Source organism: Condylura cristata, unplaced genomic scaffold (assembly GCF_000260355.1).
Source record: "Condylura cristata isolate star-nosed mole 26May11 unplaced genomic scaffold, ConCri1.0 scaffold00003, whole genome shotgun sequence".
Taxonomy (NCBI): Eukaryota; Metazoa; Chordata; class Mammalia; order Eulipotyphla; family Talpidae; genus Condylura; species Condylura cristata.
In genome coordinates this window covers 13185046-13198091 of record NW_004567104.1, presented here as the reverse complement: position 1 = coordinate 13198091, position 13046 = coordinate 13185046, and the positions used below count along the sequence as shown (strand labels likewise).

The 13046-nt window shown below is 35.1% G+C and overlaps 1 protein-coding gene across 1 annotated transcript in view; it reads right to left on the bottom strand.

Annotated features, from left to right (window-relative positions):
* Positions 1–13046, bottom strand: part of NAALADL2 (N-acetylated alpha-linked acidic dipeptidase-like 2) — an 880510-nt gene that overhangs the window by 314309 nt on the left and 553155 nt on the right. Inside the window, exon 6 of the mRNA XM_004674978.1 lies at positions 8515–8658. Within this exon, the coding sequence (XP_004675035.1) occupies positions 8515–8658 (144 nt within the window). The remainder of the gene's footprint in view (positions 1–8514; positions 8659–13046) is intronic.

Genomic DNA, 13046 nt, shown 5'->3' with positions numbered 1-13046 from the left:
CACTCTGTCCCTGGTGAATCCTCTCACCCTCCACATCTCTGACCTGTACCCCAGTTCTGTATGTACGAATAAATAAATCTTTAAAAAAAAAAAAAAAAACAGGTAGCATATCTGAAAGGCAATTTACCAAAGAGAATATACAAAACACTGACTGACATGTGACAAAACACTCATTACTTGTAATAAGAAAGATACAAGGCAAATTACAATGACTTAATATTTTACACCCATGGGACTTGAATATATTAAAAGACCACTAATACATTATTAGTGGAACTATAAACTGGCGGAGCTATTTTAGAAAGTGATCTGGACCTATTTTAAAAACAAACAAATAAATAAATAATAAAAAATAGATAAATAAATAATGGTATAACTATCCATAGTCATACATGACTATCTATGGCTATCTAGCCAAAGAACATAAAAATATCCACTAAAGACATACAAGTAAGGAATCAAAGCAGATGAACCGACAAAAATAATTTTAAAATATCATATATTGATCAATGAGCTAAAATTTTTGAGATTAAGATAGAAAGCAGAGGGAGAAAGAGTAAAGGAGGTATGTATAAGGAAATTAAAAAAAAAAAAAAAAAGAAAGAAAAAGATAGACCAGAGTAGTATCAATGAGACATAGATGACTACATATTAATAAAAGTTATCATTACCAGTGAAGGAACAAATTGATATCAACAATGGCTAAAACTGTCTCACTTCTTTATTACTACTGCAAAAAAAAAAAAATGCAGAGTCTGAATTATACATGAGGAAACTATGGACCCCGAGTGATGTCACTTCTACATCAACATAGAAGTCTCAGAGATAAGAGCAATAAAATTTAAGAAAAATCAGAAAATGGTCCAGGCTGATGAAAATGGAAGTCTTGATAATTTATAAGATATGAATTTGGTTTGGGATTAGTTTTCCTTTTAGGGCATTATTTGAATAGTTATTGGCAAATAATTGGCATGCTTATATGTACCTATGTTCTTTTTTATAATAGTGCAACTTCATTAGGAAGTGCATTTCATTCTATCCTCCAGTCCTTTGCATGGAGGGAAGTTTATTCCTAAAAATTCAACTATGTCCAAAATCTCCAACCCCATATGAATCAATGGAGAGATCTTACTATATCTAGGTTACTGATAACACCTTCAGTTACGATCAAATTTTCTTAAAAATTGCTATCCACGGGCCCTCCCTGGTGGCGCAGCAGGTTAAAAGCACAGTATTGAGAATCTAAAGCCACTTCTGCACGAGTTCGATTCCCACTTGCCCCGGAGGTGACTACATGGCATGGCAGACCTCTCCTGACCCGCCCGCTGCTCCCCTCAGCAGTGTACTTCGTCAATCTGCCTGTTCTATTCCCCACTCTGTCTCTGGTGAAGCCTCTCACTGCCCCTAAGCCTCTGGCCTGTACCCCAGTTCTGTATGCACAAATAAATAAATCTTTAAAAAAAATTGCTATCCACTGATTATAATGAGTTTTCTTATATAAATTTTGAGAATTTCAAACTTACTAAAAATACAGGGATAGAGAACTAATTAAATAAATCACTGGAAAGCAGGCCCGGAATCTGGGAAGTTGGACACATGTAGGACAACTGATTTAATTGTAAAATAAATCCAAATAAGAAAAGATAAAAAGGATCAGTTAGATGAGATGCATCTTATAGGCCTGAATTAATCTTGGTTTGGGTAAATCCAATATTGGGTTGATTAATACACTTAATTCAGTCTGTGTATTAAATAGCTTAAAGTTTGCTATCATAAAATGTAGAGATTATTAAATAAGCAACGTGCAATGTTTGTGTAGTATTATCTCATTTTAGTAAAAAATAACACATACGTGTATATATTATTCTCTAATGATTTGTATTAAGGTGTAGATAGGGAAAATCAGTGGTTTATAGGAGTGTGTAATGGACTGAATTATGTAGCTTCAAGATGTATATGTTAAATTTCTATTTTCCGGTTTGGCTATAGACAGAAACAGGATTTTTGAGGAAGAAATTATGGTTAAATCAGGTCTTGTAAATGGGATTCTCATACAATAGCACTGGTTCCTTACAAAAAGAGTAAGAGACACCAGAGGTTTCTGTGAGAACAGTGAAACGGCAATCTGAGGGAAAAGAGAAGGTAGTCATTTGCAAGACAAGAATAGAAGCCTGACTAGAACACAACATTTTTATTTACCTTGAGACTAGACTGTCCAACCTCCACAATTGCCAAAAAACATGTTTGCCATTGAAGCCACTGGTCTGTAGTGTCTTGCTATGGAATCTCAGTTATGACTCATATAGAATGTGCTTGTGTTTCTATCTTTTGCTCATCTCTCTTCTCTAACTCTTTTTAAGATTTATTTTTCTTTATTTATGCATACAAGATCTGGGGTATAAGCCAGAGGTGCAGGGGGTGAGAGTATTCACCAGAGACAGAGCGGTGGGCAGAAACTACAAAAACACACCGCTTAGGGGAACAGTGGGCGAGGCAGGAGAGGTCTGCTGTACCATGTGGATCAGCTCCCTGGCTGGGAATAGAACTCATGCCATCACAGTGATTGCACTAAGACTTAACCTCAGGGCCACCAGGAAGGGCCCCTCTCTAAGTCTTCATCAATGTTAACTGCTTTGGGAATCATGGAAAATAAACTTTGAAAAGTTAAAATATATATTAATATTCTGAAAATGTGCTTTAAAAGTATAACATTTTGATTATTAAAAATTTAAGTTAAAGAAAACTGTTTGCTTAGTTTCTTTCACTGTGTATTTTTAAAGATTTATTTATTTATTCATACAGAACTGGGGTACAGGCCAGAGGCTCAGGGGCGGTGAGAGGCTTCACCAGAGACAGAGTGGGGAGCAGAACAGGCAGATCGACGAAGTACACTGCTGAGGGGAGCAGCGGGCGGGTCAGGAGAGGTCTGGCTCGCCATGTGGTCTCCTCCGGGGCAGGCGGCAGGCGGGAATTGAAATCATGCGGAAGTGGCTTCAGATTCTCAGTGCTGTGCTTTAACCCGCTGCGCCACCAGGGAGGGCCTCACTGTGTATTTTTAAGTTTAGTAGCTATCCTGAATCTCCAACACACACATCCACTTAGCAGAGGGCAGTGCTCCTGAGAGTTTACATGCACTTGGAAAAAATATTTAAAGTTTAAATAATTATTACTTTTTTTACCTACTAAAATTCTGTAAATAGGAAAATATTTTAAAGACTATGAACCCCATTAGAAATAACATATCTTTTTTGTATTTATTATAAAAATGAATATGTTCTAAGTGTGTATCCATTATCAGAATGATTCACAGAATTTCCACAACTTTCTCATAAACAATTGCATGTATCTTCAATTATCAAACTAGTTAAGCAGACTAATTACCTGCAACAACATCTGTGTTGCTCATTGTACATCTGTCCATTCAGAACTATTTTCACTCTTCGCCCAGCTCTGTGCTCCAATAGACTGAGCATAAGGTTTGCATTTACCTGTCTCTTTTAGTCATGGCTTCAGTTTGGGTCCTGCCAAACTGAATGGCATCAAAAAGTGATCTTCAGGATGGCTGAGAAAAGCTGATGGTATTTATATCCATAACCCTTCCTTCTGTCATAAAATCACAGGTCCTATGAGATTGTCCTTCAGCTCCTACTTGCCAGTTTCTGTGTGACTTTTATTCTTACCCCTTCAGGTTTTAGGAGATGTAATACTTTCTAGCCTTAAGGTCATTCGCTATCCCTCTTCTGTTTCCCTTTTACTGTCTACCTCATGTGCACACACCCTTGATTAGACTCTTTGCATTGTATAATTTAGTGCATCATTGATTTCCTGATGACAACATGACTTACATGTTGGTCGATCTGGGTACATTTACTGAGTTATGTGTGTGTGTTGGCAGTAAATGAATGAAGGGAAGAGTGGAAAAGGGTTGCTTTTATATGTATTTTTTCCCTTCAAAATCCTTTTCTATCAATATGGTTGGCTGTCATATTCAGATGAGCCTCCCACTAAAGTAATTTATAATATGGCATAAGACACAAAGCAAATCTTCACAAGATGTAAGAACTATCCAGAAAATAATTACTAAGTCAAAAGTTTAGGTTGTGATGAGAACATAAGTCAGCCAAATCTGTCTTTAACCTAAAAGACTAATGAATCTGGATAAACTTTTAATCTTGATGACCTTATAGAAATAAGGGTCAGAAGGAAAAGCTATCCGTCTACTCAATTTGGAGGGAATAAATAGTTCTAGAAAGATACTCTTTCTCCATAAAGTAGAAGCCTTAAATAATTGCTCTCCCTGGTCCCTGCCAAGAGACTGCAAAGAAATATACTTGGCAGAGAGCAGTGCAGACACCAGGAAACCCTGGAAATTCATAAATCTAGGATAACTCTAGAAAAATACAAAAATAATTTATAATTTCTAAAATTATAGAGGGAAAATATAATGCCAAAGCCCCCGTAATATCTGGTGTAAAGAGGAAATCCAAATTAAAATGAAAAATGTAAGCAAAACAACAGACTAATAATCATTTTAAATGTAATCAAATGTTCCAGTTAAAAGATGATCAGACTGTATTTAAAGTACAAATTAGTCACTTTTTTTTTTAAAGATTTATTCATTTATGCTTAGAGAACTGGGGTAAATGCCAGAGGTCTGGGGAGTGAGAAGATTCACCAGAGACAGGGTGGGGAGAAGAACAAGCAGATTTGATATAGGCTGCTGAGGGGAGCAGAGGGGGGTCAGGAGAGGTCTGCCACACAATGTGGGTCAGCTCCCTGGCAGGGGATCAAACTCATGCTGCAGTGGCTTCAGAGAGCTTCATAATGTGGTGCTCCAACCCGTTGCACCACCAGGGAGAGCCCCACAAAATTAGTCAATTTTAGTAAAAAAAAAAAATATATCAATTGAAAGAGATATACAGAAAGGTTGAAAGTTTAAAAAAAAAATGGTGCATCCTAACTATCCCACCCAAAAGTAGTTTCTAAATTAGTAACAGATCAAATGAAATTTAAGACGAGCATATTAGGCATAAAGAAAACCACTTCATCTGTTAAATGTGTTAAATAATCCAAATAATGTATTTGAATTTATGAATGCCTAAGAAATTAACTGAAAATATATAGAACAAAAACTGAATAAGATAAAGTGGATAAATTTAAAATTGTATGGGGGGTTTCATGCTAATAATAAGATATAGAGTATTTAATGATCTAATTAAGGAATGTAGTAAATTGATATAAATATAACTCTACCATTAACTAGTATACAGTATACACACACTTTTCAAACATACATGGAATAGGGATCATATCATAACAACCTCAAACAATTGAAATTATATACGTAAAACATACAATTAACGCATTTTTAATAAAAACACCAATTGCTTATATTCTATCTCAGGAGATTATCACATCAATATCTAAATCATGGCAAAGTTTGAGAAAAGCCTAAGGCCAACTTGAGTAGAATTCTAAAAAGCTTTCTTCTTTAAGATATATATTAAATGTGTATATATAAGTATACACACATATATATATTAAATGTGTATACACACACATGCACACATTGTTCTTCCTTTCTGTACGATGCATGCTTTCTCCTTTCAGGGGTAGACCCACAAAATTCCCAACACCAAATCATCCATGCACCATCACCATAGTCCCTAAAATGCCTTGTATAAGAACATTCCTTCCCCTGTTTTAATGCCTCTTGGTCACCTCCCCTGCTGAGTGTCTCTGATTAATAGTTCCCTGTTCATTTTGTTTTTGTTTTAATTTATGATAATTATTTTTTTCTTGTTCCCTGATTTGATTTCCCTACATTCCTCCTATATGTGAAATCATACTATATTTTTATTTTTCCTTATGGCTATTTCACAGAGCATAATCTCTTGCTGCTTCATCTATGACACTGCAAATGGCATGAATTTATTTATTTTTTTTGATTGCTAAACAGTATGCCATTGTGAGGATATGATATATACATTGTTTTTCAGAGGATACTAGGGCTTTAAACTTAGAGAAACTTGCAAGGCATGTTTGGACAAGAAGAAATAATGGAAGGAAATAACGTATAGAATCAGAGACCCTGTGGAATATCTGGTAGTTTCTAAGTTAAAAAATGGAGCTGTCAGCCTATTATAAAAAGAGGATTGTCAAAATCTGATACTAGGTTATACTCCAATGAATTTTATCACACATAGAAATTACAGAGTTGGAAATTTTGGATTTGGAAGGAATGAAAGATACTTCAAAAATGGTGTGATATAAATATAAGTAACTGCACAAATTGCCAAGAACCACTGAAAATTGAAAAAAAGAAGTTACTTTGATTTTGATTAAGAGTGAATAACTGAGGTTATCTTTAAGTTTTTAAGAAAACAAACAAACAAACAAACAAACAAAGCTACAGAATGAATCTATGCTGAATACTTTGCTATCATCAAAACTTTCAAGATAGAAAGCTAGATTGTGAGGAAGTTCTGGGTGAATGACAGATCTGTGTCACCCTCTGTAAACCCAACCTGTACTCCCCAGGAAACAGAGAATCCACTGTACTTTCTGTGGACTTTGGACAATAGGTTTCTCAGCTATGTTCACTCTATTTAAGACCCTTGATGAACAGTCCTTCAAAGTGATTTCTGAAGCTTTTTTTCCTTTTGTCCAAGAACTTCAGACTGACACTCATAAAGGCTGATCTTTAGTTCTACAGATTACTTTGTGATAGCTTCCAGCTCAGACTCCTAGGTTCATAGTGAAACTGGCTGCTGAAGAGCCATAAAATTGGGTGTCACCATTGCACAGTCATCAGTCTCTCTCTTTTTTTTTTTTTTTATGGAAAATTCCCATCCCATCATATCTATGAATGTTATGGAGAAATTTCTGAAGCAAACTACAATTTTACTCATACTCTCCAAATTGATGGCTATAAGTTATTAAAGTATACCATGCTCTAAAATGAGTTTTTAGTGTTATTATTATATTTTGGGGTCTACTAAGGAATGATCTCTTTGGAAAGTGTCAAAAAGAGCCACACCATATCATATCCAAATCTATTACCTACTTGATAGGCAATGAAAAATTTGATGTGACATAACTTAGAAAGTAGGACAAGCTTGCTCAATACTGGAGTTGTAAAGAGGTTTTAGGCTGTATCTCAGGTTTACTTCTAAGCTTCCTACATGCTGTTAACTTACAATGCAAATATATCTGTAGAAAAATCTCTTGTTTTGCTGTCACCGTTGTGCAGACATTTAACATCTTAGGGAGGAAATTAATATAATTAATTGATAAGAAAGATGCTTGCTAACATAGCATTTTATAGTGTAAAGAAGTATTCAGACACATTGGAGACAGCTGAGATAATATCAACAGAAAGTTGGATATCCTTCTATTATGCAAATTTTCAAGCTGGTGGAGGGGAAGTGGAGGTGATAACAGGGCTGGACAGTGGCTAGAATACAGTAGGGACCCTTGAGTGCCTAATGAATCCATCAGCTGTTTAATTAAATTCCAGGTAAAATCTGCTCTCTTCCAGACCTAGTGCTTTCCTGACAACTAAACTATTATTACAGTTCTGTTTACATATTTTAACAAACACATCCCACAATCAATTTGTGGGGCTTAAAATAGAAGACTGAAAAAACAAAACAAAGTGTTCCTTGAGGGCTTCTTCAATCCTGCTTTGAGGACACAGGCTTCTCATTGTTTTCTGTATTCCCCATTTTGCTCAATCGATAATCAGTTTAGGAGGCTCTCAAGCTATAGAACTTGAAAAACCTATGTCTCTACAGAGGGCAATCCTGAATGTATTCAGATATTTTAACGGTATCTTCAAAACAGTGTTTTATGCTTTTGTTGTCAAGGGAAAACCAGATGAAATAAAATATGGATAGTTGAGCCTCCAGGTCCCGACACAAAAACAGACCTCAAGTTGAATTTTACAGCAACTAGATACAGATTTAACAATATGTAAAGAGAGAAGAGAGTTTCTTCCTTAGAACACTGAAGCTGAGGCTGGAGGCAGAAATAGGATGCAGCCCATGGCTTTCATCCTACCACAGGTTTTTTTTTAACTACTTCAGTTTTTGACTATGTGGTCCAACAAGGCTAACAAACTATACTGCAACATACACACACACACACACACAAACTTCATACCCCAGATCACTGACTGCTATCCACTGAATCTTGCAGGCAACAAGACTGAATGGGAAACTATGTTTAGAAGATTTTCATGAATGTACAGAATGCTTTATTTGTAAAGCTGTTTTTCTTTGTTGGTATTCAAAATACTTTTCTTCTTTTTCAAAAATTCTCAGTTGGTCAAATTTCAGTCTTAATTAAAATAATTGTCAAAACTATCCCTTAAAGAACAACAGATAAGAGCTCCTCTCAGCAAAAAAATCACTGTTTTAAAAAAATGTAAATCTGTTGAATTAAAATATTTTCTTTTTTTAAACTATTCTCTTTACAAAATTACAGAAGACAAAAAGACATGAAATACTTTACCATTATTTGGAAGTTGTAGAGGGTCACAGGCACCATTTTTTATTCTGTCTTTTGACGGAGACATCAGTTTTGCAACAAGAGATGCTGATATAGGCTGCACTAGCAGAGAGGTGAGGTTTGGTCGGTTTTGTCTAAAGCTTCCATCTGTATTCAAAAGAGAAAGCCTTAGTAAAATAAAAACACACAAAGTTTTTTTTTTTTTGGTATGTGTTTAAGTTATAACCAATAAGTTTATTTTAGTTCACCTCTTAGTTTATTCCTTAGTTGTTCTCTACTTATGAAAAAATACGAAGTCTTAATATTAACAAATTAGCCCAATTACTATTATGAATTCTAGTTAGCAATGACAGATGAATAAATTCAATGGGCCTAAGACAGTATCAATAAAATGTTAGAAGCAGGGAAGCAGATGAATCAAGTGTCAACTGATGTAACAGATCCAAGATAACCAGGGCTTGCTCAGCTGTGAGGAAGGTGAGAAGCAGTGTAGTTTATAGCACAGAATCCAGGACTGGCAACATCAGCTGCCAATAGAAGGAAAAACAAAGGAAACAGGAGAATTTGATAAAATTCTTTTCAATCAGGGTTTCTCTTCCTAAACACAATTTGCATAATTAATACCTGTCTCATCCTCCCACAGCTAGCAGAACAATGAGAGAGATTGAAAAGGAGACACCAGATACAGTGAAGGGTAAAACATACTTAAAATAGGGTAATGTTATGATTTCTCAGACTCTTCAGATGGTTTGCTTTACTGGTGCTCAGAATCTTACTTTTCAGGCAGTGTAAATATGACTAGGTCAATGGAGAATATATTTTTAAAAATGCTAACAATCTAGGTGTCTACCAATATAATGATGACACATCCAAGACATTCTATGTCAAAATCACTCAATCAATAAATCCCACCATATGCAAAACTTAATTTGCCATTCTTAAGTAGGCATTCTCAGTCAAGGACATTCCAATGTATTTCAGAGCTACTGAGAACAAGAGAGAGGTAAGGAGGCTTGGGAGGAAATTCTCTAGGAAAACAAAATTAATAGAGGCACAAAGGATTAAGTCTTAGAATTATGATGGTATGGGCAGTCACTGCAGCATGAGTTCAATCCCTGACCAGGGAGGTGACCCATATGGCACAGCAGACCTCCTCTGCCTCGCCCCTTGATCCTCTCAGTAGTGCATTTCAGTGCATCTGCCTGTTCTGCTCCCCACTCTTTCTCTGGTGACTCCTCTCACCCTCCATATCTCAGACTTACAGCCCAGTTCTTAAATGTATAAATAAATTAATCTTAAAAAGAAAAGAATAGAGCTATGAGATTAATGCTAATATGGATAGAGAATATTTACTATAGTATCAGAGACTATACTTGAGGAGTTCCTAGGAACACATAAAAACAAGTCATCTATAATATGAGACAGCTATTAACTTCAAAAGGAGAAATACACGGTTATGAAATAATGCAATCATTTTACACTTTGAATAAAATTTGTATGGTCTTATGAATACAGTGATTTTTAATGCAGACATTGATGTCATTTTTTGTTTGTAGCATATAATTTTAATTGAATTAACTAATCATGGTTTCCAACACTGTATAAGTTTTAGAACTACAGTCACTCCTCTTCAAATGCATGTTATCACACCCTGCCTGCCACCAAATTACTAGTAAACACAGTTCATTGGACATCCTCACCCTTGTCTTCCACCCCAGCCCCCTCTACTATCATTCTTTAGGATAAAAGTGAAAAGGGTAAAATACAGGACTGAGGGTATATGGAGACCCATCAAAATATGTTAAATATTTACCCCTCAGAGTGATAAATCATTGTAATGAATAACACTGAAAAATAAATTAAAAGTTGGTGAAAACTAAAAATGCCGAAAACAATTAAATATTTGCCTTTTGAGGGATAAAGGGGAGAGGAGACACATGAAGGATGGGGGAATGGGAGGAATCGTTACACAAGCTTCTTCCACTATCAAAAACTAGAGCATTCCCTGAGCTTTTCATAAGCCAGAAGGGCAAGGTGAAGAAGCAATTTCATTCTTTATATGGGGAAAAAAATAGCATTTCCAAAACCAAACCAAATCTATTATGCCATGACAAATACATAAAAGCTAAAAATAACATTAGTGTATAGTAAAGATAGTGTGATGTTATAGGACACACCATAGGTCACAGCCTGTAGAAACTCCAGGGAAGGAAGGGACTTAGTTGTGTCACTGTCACTGCTGCACACAGGTGCTAAACACTGTTTTCACTTTGTGTCTTTTGTCAGGAATGTAAAAAAGCTATTTGCATTTCTTTTGTTAGTGAAACTAGATACTAATATAGGTCTTCCCTAAAAGCAAATTGGTGTAAAAAGAACTCTCAAAAGATGGGAGAACCTGCATTTTTATAAATTAAGCTTTGTAGAAATATCTAACTATATTACTTTAATTATTTAACCAAGCCAACACTGGTTCACAACACTGTGTAATCCAAAGGACATTTATAATTTTGAAAAAGAATAAAAATTAAGTAAAAGCAATAAAGAAAACGTCTAAAAGAAAACATCTATGATGCCAATAAGAGAAATGTACACCAGGATTCAGAATAGAGAATGAAGAGAACAAACTATGCTTAAGGAAACAGCTAAAAGACATTTAGTTTATATAATTTATACTGACTCAGAAGAAGAAATACGCAAAGGCATGCTTCTATTAGGTAGCCAATAACGTTTGATAAAAGTGCTATATTTTTCAGAACTTTTATTAGGAAAAATAATTGCCAAAGGTTTTTTTCAGAATTTAATTTGATAGGACTGCAGGGATGCAGAGCTCCATGTTACTGGGGTCCGGGCTCCAGAGGGCATATTATAAATTAGAAAATATGTTACAAAAGTGTTTCTTTAATTTATCATCAGGAAAAACACAAGGCTAAAAAATGATACTTAACGTAAGCTGTGACAGGCTTAGAAGTCATGACTTTGAAGAAAAAGCAATAAGGGTTTACATTTACCATCAGTTTCGCTACTAGCTTCATAGGGCTCATCTCATAACTTAACCACTTTGATATGGACATATGACAGCTCATTTTGACCATAGACCGTTGCTTCCTAGACATTTCCATAGGTAGTTCCAGAACCCGGCTAGGTGATTTGTAGGTCCCAGCATAAAATGATAATTACAATATCTTTTCAGAAAATATGAAGTTTATATACAGCAATGTCAGAAAATTACTTCAGGTGTCAGTCCTTTTGAGGTGGTGTATGTGAATATGCAGTTGCATGCAGGTGAACCAGTCTTGCAGATTCATGTAAATGTTCATGGTTAGATAGTTACTAGGAAAATGGAGGTGATTTTTCAGAACACGCTGAAGTTATTGATAAAGGCAACCAGTGCTGGATCACCTGCTGCTCCAGTTTGTGCCGTGGGCCACAGTAACTATTAAGTTGTCAGTCTGCACTCCAGTTTGGTAGCCCTAACATGGAAAGTCATCTCAGTTTGGTTTTCCCAACATGTGTTATTCCCCTTAGGTTATAATTTTGCAAATTTTAGCAAATGTGAGACAATGAAATAACATGTATGTCAAAATACTATCTATAATTTTTGACATTTTATGGATGTTAGGTGCTGACACACTACCGTAACAAAATGGTGCTTTTTAAAGTGTTGCATGATATTCCCTCTCCCCAATTCAAGTATTTTACATTTTAGCTTGCCATTCAATGCTCTAGCAATCTCAGACATTTCATTTCCAATATTATTTCCTACCCTTCCTCTCTATCCGTCTTATGCTAAAACTTGTCTCAAACTATATTCTGTGATAACTATCCTCCATGCCTTTGCTTAAGCCTTTCCTCCCACTTTACATTCATTTTGCATTCATTGCATATCTGTGAAGTACACGCTTCCTTCAAAACCCAGCTCACAAGTCACTTTCTACAAGAAGCTGTCTGACACCATTAGCTCTATGTGATACATCTGCATCTTTCTGGCAGTGCTTGTTATTTCTGATTAACATTATCAATATGAAAAATCACCATTTATCCTCTCCAGACTTTAAACTTTTTATATGCCTGTCACACATGTACTTCTCCAGGAAAATCTTAGGAATTGAATAGTTAGTAGAAAGACAAAATGATTCTTTGAAAAACAGTTTCTGTACTTTTATGTTATCATTTTTCTAAATACCTATAAAACTGGATATATATTATAATTGTGTTCACTCTATATTTGTTGTACATTTCTGATCTCTTCTGAACTACCCTACCAACAAATGAATTGAGTAGATTTTCAGAATGAATCCATACTCATCAACTCATTGATCAACCTTGTTCTAAATGAATTTTTGTAAATAAAAATATAAATGTATTTCTATAAATAGAATCATCCTTGAGATATATTTAGCTTGATAAAATTTAGTAAGTATACTTTACTCTCTAGAATGTTCTGTTAAACATATGAAACAATGGGCTTAAAAGTTAAATATGAGTGAGCCTTAAACCATAATTAAACATATCCAAATCTGGCTTTTTTTATGTTT